This window comes from Malania oleifera, chromosome 10, assembly GCF_029873635.1.
Source record: "Malania oleifera isolate guangnan ecotype guangnan chromosome 10, ASM2987363v1, whole genome shotgun sequence".
Taxonomy (NCBI): Eukaryota; Viridiplantae; Streptophyta; class Magnoliopsida; order Santalales; family Ximeniaceae; genus Malania; species Malania oleifera.
In genome coordinates, this window is record NC_080426.1 from 46,643,077 (window position 1) to 46,659,305 (window position 16,229).

Below are 16,229 nucleotides of genomic sequence, written 5' to 3' on the forward strand. Positions count from 1 at the left end.
GTTGAATGAATGATATGCAAGAGGAAATAAAGTATATAGTTGACAATCATACTTATGATTTGATTAAATTTCCTCGTGAAAAGAAAGTTTTGAAAAACAAATGGGTGTTTAGGTTAAAAAATGATGGAAAGAATCTTCGGTACAAGGCTATGCTTGTGATAAAAGGCTTTGGTATAAAAATGAAATTGACTTTGATGAAATATTCTCACTAGTTGTGATGATGTCATCTATTCAAATTGTTTTTGGCATGGTAGCAAATTTGAATTTAGAAGTTGAGCAACTAGAGGTAAAAACTACTTTCTTACATGGTGACTTGGAAAAGGAAATTTATATGGAATAGTCGGAAGGCTTCAAACAAAAAGGAAAAGAGAATTTAGTGTGCAAATTAAAGAAAAGATTGTATGAGTTGAAGCAAGCACCACAAAAATGGTACAAGAAATTTGATTCTTTCATGTTGATCATGGTTACTCAAAAACCACTTCGGATGATTGTGTGTTTGTGAAAAAAATTTCCGGATGGTACTTATATTATTCTCTTACTCTATGTTGATAATATGCTCGTTGTAGGACAAGACTTCTCCAAGATTGACAAGTTGAAGTTGGAGTTGAGCAAGTCTTTTGCTATGAAAGACTTGGGATTGGAAAAGCAAATTCTTGGCATGAGAATTATTTGTGATCATGAAAATGGGCAAATTTGGTTGTTTCAAGAAAGGTACATTGAAAAAGTACTTGATAGATTCAATATGGATAAAACAAAATCCGTTGGTTGCCCATTTTCTAGTCACTTCATTCTTAGTGCAAAACAAAGTCCTACAAGTGAGAAAGACAAGGAAGATGAAGAAAATTCCCTATGCTTCGGCTGTTGGTTGTTTAATGAATGCAATGGTTTGCACAAGACCAAATTTAGCTCATGTTGTTGGAGTTGTTAGTCAATTTCTCTCTAATCCGGTAAAGGAGCATTGGTTAGCTGTAAAATGGATTCTCCAATACCTTAGGGGTACTTCAAAGGTGTGTTTGTACTTTGGAAATGGTAAATTTATGCTCCATGGATTCACGGATGCCAATATGGCTGGTGATGTTGATTTTAGAATATCAACTTTAGGTTATTTGATGACTTTTGCAGGGAGATCTGTGGAATGGTAATCAAATTTACAAAAATGTGTTGCTTTATCTACTACAGAAGCCGAGTTTATTGCCATTGCCGAAACTTGCAAAGAATTGCTTTGGTTGAAGAGGTTTTTGAAAGAGTTAGACAGGGAACAAGAAAGGTATGTTCTTTATTGTGATAGTCAAAGTGAAATTCATTTAAGTAAGAATTTTATCTTCCATTCAAAGTCAAAAAATATTGATGTTAGATATCATTGGATTTGGGACATGTTGGATAAGAAATTGTTACAGTTTGACAAAATTCACACCGATGATAATGATTCGGATATGATGACAAAAACATTGTCTAGAGACAAGTATGTGAAGTATCGAGTTTTGGCCGGATTGGTAGGAATTGTCCCCATAAGTTGGGAGGGGGAGATTTGTTGGGTGTCCCTCCTTGTGGGGCCCAATGTCTTGAAAATGTGCCCTTTTTATTGTTTTGTCTTGGCTTCTCGAAGAAGCCTATCTGTAGCATGTTTTTTGTATTTTCTCAAAGCCTCACACGCAGCAAGTTGTGATCCCTCCACTTCCTTCACCATTTTTGCAACAGCTCCTCACGCCTGCAGCCAGCTACGACCCTTCTCTAGTGTGCTACCTCCCTCCTGTTGCTCCGGTAGCTTCACGGCGCTGCTTCTCCAGCGAGCTGTTGTTCCGGTGCAAGTATCCTAGTTTTTTTAGTCTTGTTTCATTAAGCAAAAGAGATTATTTTTCAGCATATTGGGATTTTGGTTTGTGCTTACATTTGTACTCTATTTTGGTTGGATCTTGGAGCTTTGTTCTCAACATTTGGTGTGGTCTTTCATCTTACTACATTTGTTATACACTTTTGTGTATTTGTAAGGCTTGTGTCTTTTTTGTACCTACTTTGTTCGAACCTTGGTGATAGGGGATTTGGACCGTCGTGTCCCGTGGATGTACCTCAATACTTCAGGAACCACATTAAATTTCTTATATCTTAATTAATTAATTAATTAATTTAAATTATTTATTTGCATTATACCATTGATTTATTTATGGGAATCTCATATTTTTTCCCAACAACTACCTATTACATTTGAATTTCGTTCTTTTAGACCAAGCATGGACATTAAGTGGTCCAGTTTGAGAAAATAGAAAAGTACATTAACGAGTTAAAACAATATGTCAAAGCTCGCGCCATAACACTACTAAACAACTCGCGAGTTCCCCATAAAATATTGACTAAGCCACGCATCTACGACGTAGAAATGAGAAACTACCAACTAAAGCTAATGGACTCAAAAAGCAGGTTGTCTGCAAAACCAGAAGAGCAGATGGCTGCAACCTCCCGTCTCAACTTCTTAGGTCCAGAAGCAAGAACTCCAACACTGGATCCACCGCACCCTAATATCATTCCTGCAATTACATAACCATTACATTCCAAATGACAGGAACACTAATTTTAATAAAGATTTAGGTATCAAATTCCCAATGAGAAGAGAAATTAGAACTTACTCTTTAAGTCTGGTCTTTCACCATAGTGAACTATGGTTGATTGAACAAGAGACTGATATGGGAGGCTTTCCAGTTCTCTGTCAGCATTATAGAACCATGATCCTTGTGACACCAATGGGGATGGTACATCCATGCTCTGAGTCATCCCCTGTTTCTTTGCATTTTGCTTCTTGTTCCAGAGAACAGCTGCACTAGCTGTCATGGCTATACAGATGCATATGCACAGCATATTTAAAAGAGCTCTTGGGGAGGCCGGGTTAGTCTTGGTGAGGCTGTGGTCAATTGGGTAAATGTAGTAGCGAGTGATAACTCCCATTAAGAGGAGGAAGCTGACGAAGGATGATGATATGATTGCGCCAAGCCAGAGCCAGTGGTTTGGGCCTAAAATGGAAGAAACCGGCGCATCCGATGGATTTGGGTTAAACCATGTCGTTCGAATGAGATTTTGACTTTCTGTTGTTGGGGTTGTTTTGGGTTCTTTCTCTCTTGTTACATAGGCCTCAATTTGCAGCTGCAGATTGGAAAGTTGGGAAGGGCTTGCAGTAATAGGGAGGAGGAGGTCTAGCATTGTGAGACTAGATGAGTTCTTGAACGCGCAAATGAGGAGAACCTTCGGAGTCTTGAGCTTCATGATAGTGCTCGCGAAGATGAGTTCCCGAATGATGGAGATGAAAGGGGTTATGCCACTACCTCCACTCACTAACACAAGAGTGTCATGCCTGCGACCCACGTATGATCAATATTAGCTAATATTCTGAACAATATTAAGACAGTACATTTGGCAATATGGAATTGTGCAGAAATATTGGGTTTTGTCCAATTCCACTCAACTATTATTTCGAATCGAAAACTTAATTGCCCATGTGTCTGAACTTTATAAGGCATACTTGGGGCCTATATACGTACATATGGTACTTGTTTGTTTTTAAGCACTGACCTTTGAAAATGAGTTGAAGCTGGGCCATAAGGTCCCTCAATGGAGACATCAAGATGATTGTTATCAATTGACGAAGGAGATGAAAGCATTTGGTAAAGCTTTTGGGACCAGCTTCCTTCACCTTTAATAACAATACTTAGCCTTTCTGGCTCCAAATTACTGTTAGAAGTGACTGTAAAAGGATGCCACTGCAGCTTGGAAATGTTTGGAACATTTATAAACATGATGCTGGTTGGAGTATATTGCAAACCTGACTCAAGATTTTTTTTTTTTTTTTTTAAAAAAAGAGAGAAAAAGTGTGTAGATATATCAAGATCACCATTCAATAAGTAACATAAACATTGAAATCTGCCTGTAAAATAAATCACCTAGACTTTTGGAGAAGTTGAGCTCCAATGTTTCGCACGGAAGAAGGCGAACAGACACTAACCGAACTCGTTGTCGCGATTGCAAGAATCGCAAGAAGCGATCAAGCAAGAAGAGGTAGAAGCCCGGAAGCATGATGCAAGAATAACCAATGCCAACATGAAGAATGAAGAAAAATACGAAGAGAATGTATAGGTAATGGGTGTAAAAGAAGAGCTCAAATAGCTTTCGCCTAATGCGAGGGAAGGTTGTCAACCACATGGCCAATCCAGCCAGCAAGGCTAGCTCTCCGGCCACATTTGATTCTTTTGTTTTACCCCATTCTAGCATCTGCTTATGGTAATCAAAAGATGCAACTCATTACAAATTTTATGCAAAAATTGCATACTCATTGAAATGATAACTTATTATTAAGTGGCTTTTGCTAAATCTTTCAAGACTGCCTTCTTTTTTATAAGCTTAAGTTAACAATGAGAGAGCCTGGAAAACATAGACTTTGATTCATCTAATTTCCCTTTTATATCAGACTATCAGTGCATTTTGTATGGAGAATTTGAGGTTAGTTGTCATAAAGAATATTATTTGTTGTTGCACTTGTTAATGCTATAAGCTTGTGTGTAAATTGAGCAAACAAATAAAGGGCAAAAGACGTTAATCTCATTTGAGGTTTGATAAGAAGATAAGGACCTTCGCTTAGGTTTCAAAAGTCTCACAAGCCTATCTTGATATTTTAAAACCTGACATTTTATTGAGACACTTACAGCCCTAAAAAAAAAAATATCTTTTTATCAAATATAAGTGTACATTATATAGCTTATCTAGAAAGTTTAAAATGCTCACATAGATAATGGCGCTTTGCTTCCACTCAAAATACAATGCAGAAGGGAATAGGGATCTTTGACAAAATTCTATCGAATTCCTCACCATTGGACCTTTTGAACCACCCAATGCATCATTCATGTTTCTTGTAATGGGAAGCTTAGTGAAAAGAAAGAAAGAGGCCTAATAAAAATCTTTGCTGTTAAAGAATCGAAAAACAATTTGATATGGAATATTTATAATTGATACTAAAACTCAATCACACTAATAATTAACTCTTAGTTATTTGTAGGTTGAAAACATAAAATGGTAAATCTTAATCTTTTTAAAACTGTCAGAAACTAGTATGATAGAATGGGATCAAAGTCCCTGGACATCAAAATCTTGAGAGAGGGTTAGAAAACTTGAAAAAGATTAAGAAAGAGAGATGAGGTACTCTTATTATGTAACCTAAACCTAAGAACTCTCTCACTAGGGTAAGAAAGAAATTGGGATATAAAAATATCAATACCTAAGAATTGCGAAGCAATTTGGCTTAAATAAATAAATATCACCTATGAATTTGATTAGTTACTCCCTCAAAATGGATCACTTCATGAAGAAAGACTGAGGATGAACTTTTTGGGTTGACATATGAATTAAAAAACAATTACTGTGACAAAAAAAATTAAGTTAAAAAGTCATGGCTAACTTACTAGTGTATGGATGGCAAAACCAACATGGGGACGCTTTTCGCTCCTTAATTAGACATTTCTTCTTGTTTTCGCAAAATAATAATACTATATACATTCTTATGGAATCCTTAGATTCCCATGGTTTAACCCATAATTAACTTAAAAAATACAGTCATATGTTTGGCCCAGTTGCCTGATTAATAGATAGAGGATCTATCTAATTACCACAAGAAGTAAATTCATATGTGGGTCAATACTAACAAATGTGGATCTCTATTTAAAAGATTTCTTACCTGAAGGTCAACAATATGAGCATTAACTCCTTTTAACCATATCAATTTGTTTTAAACCGATTCAATTATCGAAGGCCCCACTACTCAAAATTTATATTTATTAATTGTCTAAAATGTGATGCACTTAAACAAGGTAAATTAATCATTTCTACTAAAATGGATCATCCTAAGGCATGAAAAAAAAAAAAAAATTGTGTGAAACAATTTCTTTTTCTTTTTGACTTGCATATGAGTTGAGAAGGAACTACTATGTTTCAAACTCAAGCAAAAGTTGTGCCTAGAAACAAACAGATGCACTATTGTATTTTTCTTAGATGTTACTTCCTATTAATTTTTACTATACAAAAAAATTTAAAAAAAAATTCATACCTTCTGAACAGGGTAGCTTAAGAAGACCTAGGGATAATAAAATTATTAGATTTTTAATAGACTGATCCAAAATTAGGTGGGAAGAAATATTGAATAAAATTTGTCCAAAAAAATTATCTTTAGATTTCAAAAAGACAGTAAAAATTGAGTGATGTAAGTTATATGTATTTAGATTTCAAAAAATTGGTTCAAGTTTATACATGGCGTCTCCAACAAAGTTATTGTGCAGTTTCCTTAAAAGAAATTTCAAATTTTGAAGTCTTATATATTTTTGTTCATTATCATTAGAAGCATAATTAAGCACAACTTAATGTGACATGGTTCTAATTTAGTTTATTTTTTTAAAATACTTTTTAATGAAATTAAGGTTAAATATTGTCCAATGTTGTTGCAAGTTTGGTTTAGTTGAGAACTACAAACTATATATTGGTCGTCATTAATGAATTTTGTTCTAGGATTCAACTCTAATTTGATTGATGTATTATTTTTGTACAATGGGAAATTTAATAATTAATTGTTTAATTGGGAAATTAAGAACACTATTGTTTCAAAGTTATTTCTCCTATTAGGTAAGACTTGGAAATTGTTAGTATATATATAATGAATAAACTCTACCCTCGATCTTATTAGATAAATGTAAGAGGGAGTTGATTTAGTCCTTATAACCTTCATATAAGATTTTAAAAGTCATTTTCAGATATTATATTTAAGTCGTTATAAGTTCTCTCGTATAAAAAATAAATAAATAAATAAATAAATAAATAAATAAAAATGAAGAGAGGGAAAAAAGCGTTGAGATTGAAAATAATTATGACCCACTTCACTGTAGAAAATATTTTTTATTTTTTACAAAATTATAAAAATTTAAGCTTATTTTTTAAATTTTCAAAATCCATATTGAAAGTTAGAAAATATAGAGTTTGTTTATATGTGCAAGTTTCTTTTTTATTTTTTATTTTCAAATTTTAAAATAATTGCAATAAGAAAACTTGTTTTCTAGTTTTCTGAATTTTATGTAAAGTAATATTTAAAGTAATGGATTTTGGAGTTTGAATTTAAATTTGTATGGATTTATAACAAACTTTATGCATAATCCACACCAATTAAATCCAAAAATCCGAATTCTATGCTCACATATGAAAATGTAAGTAAGAGTTAGAAGTTTAGAAAGATAATGAAAACATGTTTTCTAACTTTTTTATATAAATTTAAAAAATTAATAAAACAAGGTGATGTTTTTATAATTATTTAAAAATTAAAAATAAAAAATCAAAGTAATTTACAATCAAATAGTGTTAAAACTGTTTGTTGTTATTCATTTATTTCATACAAATATTGTAAAAATAAAAAAAATTAATTAACCTTTTCATAATTTTTTGAAAAATAAAAATAAAAAATAAAATCTATTTTCTGAAGCAAAATGGGCCCTTTAACAGTTTCTCAAACCCTTTTCATTCTAATTTTCGTCAAAAAAATATGTTACATGAATATTTAAGCAATTCTTCTATTCCTATTGAAGTAATTTGTTCCATTAATGAGAATTTAGATCGAAAAAACAAATAAAAGGTACAGAAAATATACTTCCAAAGATGCCTTGAGGGCATTTATTATCACATTCAATAAAATAAGACCGAGTAATTAAAGTGGCCTAACTTTATACAAAGTAACTTAACTGGCACCATTATTAGTATGGACGAGAACGCACTAATTAATTGGTGGAATGGGATAATTAATTAAAGGTAATTAAGTAGATGCATAAGGGGATGATGAATAATTTTTTTTTAAATAAAAAGATAACTATGAGATTAATCACATTATTAGAATGTATATATATGCAATTAATGAGATTGAAAGAAAAATTTTGTAGTAAATTAATAATAATTAATTTACCTTTGATAACTGATGAGTGAGTGCCCAATAAATGATGAAGCAAAGTCCATGAGCAGTGAAGAGGATGAGAGTGATGTGGCCAATCCAAACATGGTATTTTATGCTCCCCTCCGACGTCAGCCCGAACACCGGCAACACCGACGACCCCCTCGTCACCGGAAAAAACAGCACCGATAGGCATATGTTTCCCACCAGCCCTAACCTCAAAGCTGCACTCTTCAACTTTGCTTCCCACCTGCATGCCCAAATTAATTAAAACTTAACCCTCCATGCAATCAACTTAATTTAATTTAATTAGAGATAGGTGACAATGGCACTCCCCGACTGATCTACTAAATATAATTTGCATTTGAGGATTTTTAGTGTGATTTATTCCTATATATATGTATATAATTAAACTAATTTTTTCTTTAAATCTAATCGAATAAATAAATATAAATAATTTAATTAAGAGTTAATGATGAAGATGGATTTGAAAACGCAAGTACAGTTTTTGGCCCATCTTGGCAGCAGAGGAAGGGGTGATGGTGGCGAAGCTGATGTTGAGATAAGTAGAGAAGGACCAAAGGAGAAGGGCGATGAACATAGTGAGGAAGGCTCCCTCTGTCCACGACACTATCCCCAGTGGCCCTTTCACCGCCACCGCTCGTTTCATTAGCATGCCTAAACGCTCTCGTCTTCCTGCTGATCTCCCATTCCTGCATATAATATGTCATCTATCTCATTACGTTACATACATAATGAAAAGCGCGCAGTGTGCGTCTGTTTGTGTGTATGATGAGCTAAGCGCAGAGACCTTTCTATGTGATGATCATGAGAATGGTTCTTCAATTTGTTGGCGCCCAGATGAACGTAAAAGCAGCCCAAGACAGAAATGAGAAGAACGGGGAATGAGTAAATCAGAAGGATCGCACCTGCATTAATTATTAAAAATCGTGCACATATAAATCAGATCGAGTCGTTGAAGCCAATTAAATAATTAATAAGAGATGAGAGAAAGGAAGTAGAAGTGCATATGCATGCATGCATGCATGCCTTGAGCTCCAAACAAAGTAGAATTTGTGGAGGCGCGGATGCGGGGGAGCCACTTCTGCCTGTAGGTGGTGGTGGGCATCATCACCCAAAGTAACAGAGAGCCCAGCAGGAGTACCATCGCTGCTATCCTCGCCGCTGCTCGCAATAATATCGCTGCCACACCTACACCACCATCACAACCACTACTATTTGATGAATTCATCTTGGTAGCTTCCTCTCCCTCTCCCTCTCTCTCTCTCTCTCTCTCTCTCTCTCTCTCTCCTCTCTCTCTCTCTCTCTCTCTCTCTCTCTCTCTCAGTTACAAGGGGGAGGGAGATCGAGGGAGACAGCAGGTACGTGGGGAACTTATGTGGGAGATTGTGAAATTGGAATTGCCATATATATAGTACGTTAGAATTCAAATACAGTACCAAAAGAAGCAAGGAATTAATTAGTGTGCGTATCATGCTCACATCACCACATGCCATAAATTAGCGCTTCTCTCTCTCTCTCTCTCTCTCTCTCTCTCTCTCTCTCTCTCTCTCTCTCTCGGTAATTAATTAAGGCAAAAAAAAAAAAAAAAGTTGGGATCTCATACCAAGGTGCTAGAGGTATTTGTCAAACAATTTTTTATTTCTTTCCAAAATTAAAAATAGGAATAAGAATTAAATATTGAAATATTCCATGCTAAAGATCTCAATTGATTATCTTGTGAAAGATGAGAAAGGAATAAACATAGAGGGAAGGCCACTCACTTATTGTCTTGACACAAGACATGGTGGATGCACGGGTGTCAACCTACTAACTTTTAGATGACACGCATATGAACATATCAAGGGGTGATTGATTGCCTCAAAATTTCTCCTAAATCACAAAATGATGAAGAAATTGCAACCTCACAATAATAATCTTTCTATGGTAATAAAAAATATATTTTAATTTATTTCAATATTTAAATATCATTAAAGTTTATATATCCTTTTGGAAAGGACATGTACCTTAGAATTAGATATGTATCTATTTAATTGAATCTTTAGTTGGTATGTTTTATAAATTCAAGTATTAGGTGTACCTTGAATTTAGACGTGTATCTACTTATTTTAAGTACACCATCTTTATTAAGTGCATGGATAATGAAAGGTCTTGTGTGCCTATAAATTGACCCCTAAAGCATGACTCTACACATTAATCTTTTCGCATCATTCTTATGATAGTATTTTATAATTCAAGTCTAGAGAATTTGACAACTTCAGAAAGGTTTTTTCTTTTGTGGAGTTTTAGACTCTTCTATTTGAACAGAATTGGAGAGAGTCATATAATTCAAATCTGATCATTGTATTTTAGGAGAGACAAGTTAAGAGGAGTTGTACTGCATCAATTCATGGGTTAAGTTGAAAATTGCATAGAGTTTGAATCTTCTTAAAGAAAGTGTGTAATGCCTCGAACCCCTCGCGGGCCCGGGGTACTACTTTAGTGACGTCTGTGTACCTGATACCATCTCATAATATAAAACATGCAGTGGAATAAGTAAAACATTCTCCATAGTCTATTACTAGAGTCTAACCATCAACATACAACAAAGTATTTCCATTCTCATATTACATCTCAGACTAAAAAGTCAACTAACTCGGTTCACAAGACCATAATACAAGCCCTGAGGCGTTCAACATAAGCATCTCACATTTGAGTTCTTGCAGACACTCACAAAAAAAAAAAAAACTGTACTAGTCTCCACCCCTTGATTATGCTAAACTCAATCTCTGTGATTCCCTAAAAAGATGTGTTGTATAATGGGGTGAGACACCTCTCAGTAAGGAAGATTAAGTTAATAACAGTGTGTGGTTAGCATGTGTTTCAGTGTATACAAAATCATACATCTCTCTTTTAATGAAAATAGTATGTATACTCACTTCTCATTCCTCATAATATAAAACAGCATTGAAAACAATTACATCATTTACATAAATATACTGATATGCATAAAAGACTCCCCCTGGAATTATACGCCATATATAAACCCCCGTGGTCAGGGTTGTGCTGCCCGAAGGTTGGACTAAAACCTAGGGGATCACCCCAGGCCAAGTCACTCCCTGCTAACTATGTCTGCAGGCTTCCAAAACTCGCTTGTGGGTCCGATTGCCTTACCACTTCCTGGTACATACTTCTAGGAAAGGTAACACCTCTACCTAGGTCAATCGGTTAGGACCACCCAACACCACTCTCGCAGTACAGTGTGGGTGCACATGGTCAAATGGTGAAATACTCTCAAGCTACGGTACCGTGCTCATAACAATTGGGTTCTCAGAGTTCTTAGAGCATATCACACAATTGAAGTAATTAAAACTGTACTTAAAACTCATTTCACATAAAATCTATTATTTTGTAAAACTCGGCCTCGTGCCATTTACTACAAACTCGGGCCTCGGGCCTTGGCCCTTTATTACAACTCGACTCTCAGCCACTGAATAAAACTCTATTATTTTATAAACCTAGGCCTCACACCATTTAATACAACCTTGGGCCTCGACCCTCTCATAAAGTCCCTGCATTTCTCAAACAGGTCCAGTATGTTTCACAAACAGTTTAGTATTACTCAAACAATCTCATTTTCAGTATTACCATAACTCTCAAAATAGTAATCACATGCCACACAATTTTTCATAACTAAAACATAGCCCGTAGGCAACCATAAGAACATAACATTTATGGTTTAAAAATAAAAAATTAGTCTTCCCACTATTCATTTATTCTTAAAATAGAATACCGTATATCCTAGGTTTGAAAAAAAAGACTTTTGAACGGTTGGTTTTAGAAACCTCAATAGAAAACATAATTATACTGTAATGACCTGATTTTTCATGCCATTTTTCCCAACATAAATTAACTATAAAATTTCACTGCTCTGATACCTTTAAATATAAATCAAACCATCATCACGGTCCAGATAGGAACCGTGGAATCTAAGACACAATAAAGTACCTATGTAGCGGAAAGCAGAATACATACAACCATTTCAATACATACAATACCAGAGTGTCAAAATTTTCCCCAAAATATGCAGTCAAAATTTTTCCCAAAATATGTATACACAACCATTCCCAAAATACCCTCATTTGGACCTAGGGACTACTCCAAAATGACTTCCCAAAAACACTTACCCTACAGACAGGGTAGTACTATAGTCCGCTCTATCTGCAAGTCTGATTTACTCACCTAACTGGATCACCTGAAAAATACACTACAAAAAAACTAGTTTTTAGTGACGAAACTATTATGACGGATTCAATTTGTCAAAAAAAATAAAAAAATATAGCGGGAAAACATTTTTCCCACAAAAATTATTTTAGAAAAATATTAGTGACGATTTCTGCAGTATTAGTGACGGTTAAATAACCGTCACTACTATTATTTAAAAAAAAAAATTAGTTCAGAGTATTAGTGACGAATTGAAGGATTCGTCACTATTAGTGACAGATTTGGGAACCGTCACTAATACTTCTTTTATTTAAAAAAAAATAAAAAGAAAAATTTAGTTCAAAGTATTAGTGACGAATTTGAAGATTCGTCACTATTAACCTCTTATTAGTGATGAATTTGTGAACCGTCACTAATACTTCTTTTATTTAAAAAAATAAAATGAAATAAAAATATAATTCAAAGTATTAATGATGAATCTTCAAATTCGTCACTATTAACCTTTGTTAGTGATGGATTTGAGAACTGTCACTAATACTTCCTTTATTTAAAAAAAATAAAAAAAAAATTAGTTCAGAATATTAGTGACAAATCTTCAAATTCGTCACTATTAGCCTTTTATTAGTGTGGATTTGGGAACCATTACTAGTACTTCCTTTATTTAAAAAAAATAAAAAAAAAAATTAGTTCAGAGTATTAGTAACGAATTTGAAGATTCATCGCTAGTAACCTCTTATTAGTGACGGATTTGTGAACCGTCACTAATACTTCTTTTATTTAAAAAATATATAAAAAAAATATAGTTTAGAGTATTAGTGATAAATCTTCAAATTCGTCAGTATTAGCCTTTATTAGTGACGGATTTGGGAACCATCACTAATACTTCCTTTATTTAAAAAAAAATTAGTTTAGAGTATTAGTGACGAATTTGAAGATTCGTCACTATTAACCCCTTATTAGTGACGAATTTGGGAATCGTCATTAATAATTATTTTATTTAAAAAACTTAAAAAAAATTTTGTTCATAATATTAGTAATGAATTTAAAGATTCGTCATTATCAGCTCACTAGTAGTGACTGTTATGGATTCGTCACTATTAGTTCTTTTATAACTTTTTCCCCAATTTTCCTTCTCTTCCCTTATTTCCTTATCTTTTCTTGCTCCTGCGCTCGTCTCCCTGCTCTCCTGATCCTCCCTCCCCGATCCCCTTCCTTTCCCTCCTCCTTTCTTTCCTCCCTCTCCTTCCTTCTTCACCACCTACACCTTCCTCGCCCAAGAGCCCTAGCTCGTTGAGCCCTTGGAGCCGAAGCTACAGCCGCCGTAGTCGCAACTGCAGCTGCCGCCGCCACAGCCACTGTCGCTACCGCTACCCACTTAGGACACCGTCGAGTCCTCTGCCTCCCAACCTTGCCTCCGACTGTGCTCTCCTGAGTCAGGTATGGTTTTTTAAATATTAGATTTGGCCGATTTTGAAGTTTCCCAGTTAAGATCTGAGAATATACAGCATCATCCATAGGTTTTTTATTTTTCTTATAATTATTTATATTTGCCATTATATATATATATATATATATATATATATAATAAAGAATTCTTATACATTTCAATTATAAGCAATATAAGATGAGACTTTGGAGAAGAGTGGAGATTTTGGAGAAGAGGTTAAGGCTAAGATTGAAGATGAGATGCCAACTCTTGTTGAGACAAATGGTGATTGGAGAAGAGATTTAGGGTTTTAGTTTGTTTTATTTTTTATTTTTTTTAGTTTTGAGTTCTTATTTAGTTAGGGCTGTTTTAGTTTTTATTTTTAAAAAATTATATAATTATCTTAATATAGTTAACTATTTATATAAAAATACTATAAGTATATTTAATTATATATATCATATATAATTATTTGTATCGTATGTTTGGTTTGGGTAACCATCGATTTAGGACCAACACAAATAAAAACCAAATCGATATCCGATATTTTAAAAATATCTAAATTGAAATTGAACCAACAAATCGGTTAATTGATATTATGATTCGGTTCGGTTCAGGTCGAATTTTCAGGGTTTTCAAATATTTTTTAATAGCCCTGCCTTTAGGTATACTACCTAAACCATAGAAAACTTGGGACTCAAAATGAGTCCCATAGGGAAAAGAGAGAATTTTTATCTTCCTTATTGTTTCTAAAATATCATTAGTGATTGTTTAATTACTAATTATTTTAAAAATAATAGAGAGCAATGCGCCATTTGCTTCATCCAATAACTTCTAGTCATGCACACTTGTGTGTGACGGTTACATGGGCATTCACTACTTTTCCACGTATATATTTTTGAAAATCTTTATTAAATTCAGTCACAAACTTAGTCCTTCAGATTTATCACTTGAATTTTCAATGATACACTATTTAAATTTTCATTATATTTCTTTTCTATCCCATTTCGTTTTTGAACCAAACATAAGATTAGGTCTCAAGCCCATCCATATACACAAAAGAACCTTAATTTTTTTTGTTATTATATGAGATAACTCTCTCTCTCTCTCTCTCTCTCTCTCTCTCTCTCTCTCTCTCTCTCTCTCACTCTCTCACAAGTCACAAGGCAATTTGAACAGATTTTGTAAGTACTTATCCTGTAACGTACACGTGTTCTTATTCTCCGCGAGCTGCTTGGTTGGTGACCAAAAATTTGGGGGCGAATTCTTTATTATCCTGTAAAGTATGTTTTTTTGGAGAATGTACTCAACGTTAGATGATTTTTGTTGGTATGTTATGATATATGTATATTAGGGGCATCCTTTTACCTAATTTGGATACATTGAACCTTGAACTCATTTTTTATTTTGATGGGTATTGTGATTTAAAAATACATTAGCACTACAAAAAAACTGGTTTTTAGTGACAAAAGTATTAGTGACGAATTCAATTTCGTCACTAAAAGTTGGTATTAGTGACGGTTTTTAAGAAACGTCACTAATAGTCTAAGCATTAGTGACGGTTTTAGGAGCCGTCACTAATACGACACTATTAGTGATGATTTTAAAACTGTCACTAATACTTTCATTACTAAAAACAGCGTGGTAAACAATTTCCGCGCGAAATTTTTTTCAGAAAAATATTAGCGACAATTTTAGGGTATTAGTGACGGTTTTGAAACCGTCACTACTAGTTTTTTTATTTAAAAAATATTAAAAAAGAAATAGTTAAGGGTATTAGTGACGGTTTGGGAGAACCGTCACTAATAATGGGGTATTAGTGACGGTTTTGAAATCGTCACTACTAGTTTTTTTATTTAAAAAATATTAAAAAAAAAATAGTTAATGGTATTAGTGACGGTTTGGGAGAACTGTCACTAATAAGGGAGTATTAGTGACGATTTTGAAACCGTCACTACTAGTGTTTTCATTTAAAAAAGAAATAGTTAAGAGTATTAGTGACGGTTTGGGAGAACCGTCACTAATAATGGGGTATTAGTGATGGTTTCAAAACCATCACTACTAGTGTTTTCATTTAAAAAATTTTAAAAAAGAAATAGTTAAGGGTATTAGTGACGGTTTTGAAACCGTCACTAATAGTTTTTTATTTAAAAAAAATAAAAAAAAATTATTAAAGGGTATTAGTGACGGATTGGGAGACCTATCACTAATAATAACGTATTAGTGATGATTTTGAAACCGTCACTGATGTTCGAAATCTTAAATTCACTTTCCCCAAATTTCTTCTTTCTCCTCTCGCCTCCTTCTCCCTCCCATAGTCTCTTCTTTCCCTAACTTTCATGCTGCTCCTCCCTCCTGCCCCTCCCTCCTCACTCCTCCATGGTCGCAGCGCAGTCCTCCCGACACTCAATCCACGCAGCCTAATCTGGCGGTCTACGCGCTGATTGGACCGCACCGATCAGCCTAGAACCTCCGCGGGCTAACTCCTACCCGTCTCTCTCTCTCTCTCTCTGTACATTGGGGGTCGTCGCTGCCCCTCTCACTCTCTCTGCTCTTTGTGTAGCTACTGAGAACTCCACCATAGTGAGCGGGGCTTCGAAGCCCAGCGCCAACTCCAATGGTACC

At 34.3% G+C, this 16,229-nt stretch overlaps 1 protein-coding gene across 3 annotated transcripts; it reads right to left on the minus strand.

The window, feature by feature from the left end:
- Window positions 1–2,382: 2,382 nt before the first annotated feature.
- On the minus strand, window positions 2,383–9,122 carry LOC131166126 (ferric reduction oxidase 2-like). Of its 3 annotated transcripts, none has more exons than XM_058124431.1 (8): window positions 9,005–9,122; window positions 8,785–8,883; window positions 8,458–8,680; window positions 7,970–8,204; window positions 3,927–4,254; window positions 3,559–3,808; window positions 2,622–3,340; window positions 2,383–2,522 (listed from the first exon to the last, which is right to left on the minus strand). In XM_058124431.1, exons 1-8 carry the CDS (start codon window positions 9,120–9,122, stop codon window positions 2,383–2,385), a joined length of 2,112 nt encoding a protein of 703 aa, XP_057980414.1. The 3 variants fall into 3 exon arrangements, with proteins under 3 accessions (XP_057980414.1, XP_057980416.1, XP_057980415.1); XM_058124433.1 differs by having other exon boundaries at window positions 8,458–8,646; window positions 8,766–8,883; XM_058124432.1 differs by having other exon boundaries at window positions 3,927–4,257; window positions 8,458–8,646; window positions 8,766–8,883.
- Between the last annotated feature and the right edge of the window lie 7,107 nt (window positions 9,123–16,229).

Bases quoted from the DNA above. Each gene is read 5' to 3' on its own strand.
- LOC131166126 (XM_058124431.1), bottom strand. From the start codon at position 9,122: ATGGTACTCCTGCTGGGCTCTCTGTTACTTTGGGTGATGATGCCCACC. The intron at 3,809-3,926 runs GTGATTTATTTT...ATCTTGAGTCAG, and splicing joins CAACTTCTCCAAAAGTCTAG to GTTTGCAATATACTCCAACC. The intron at 2,523-2,621 runs GTAAGTTCTAAT...ATGTAATTGCAG, and splicing joins TGAAAGACCAGACTTAAAGA to GAATGATATTAGGGTGCGGT.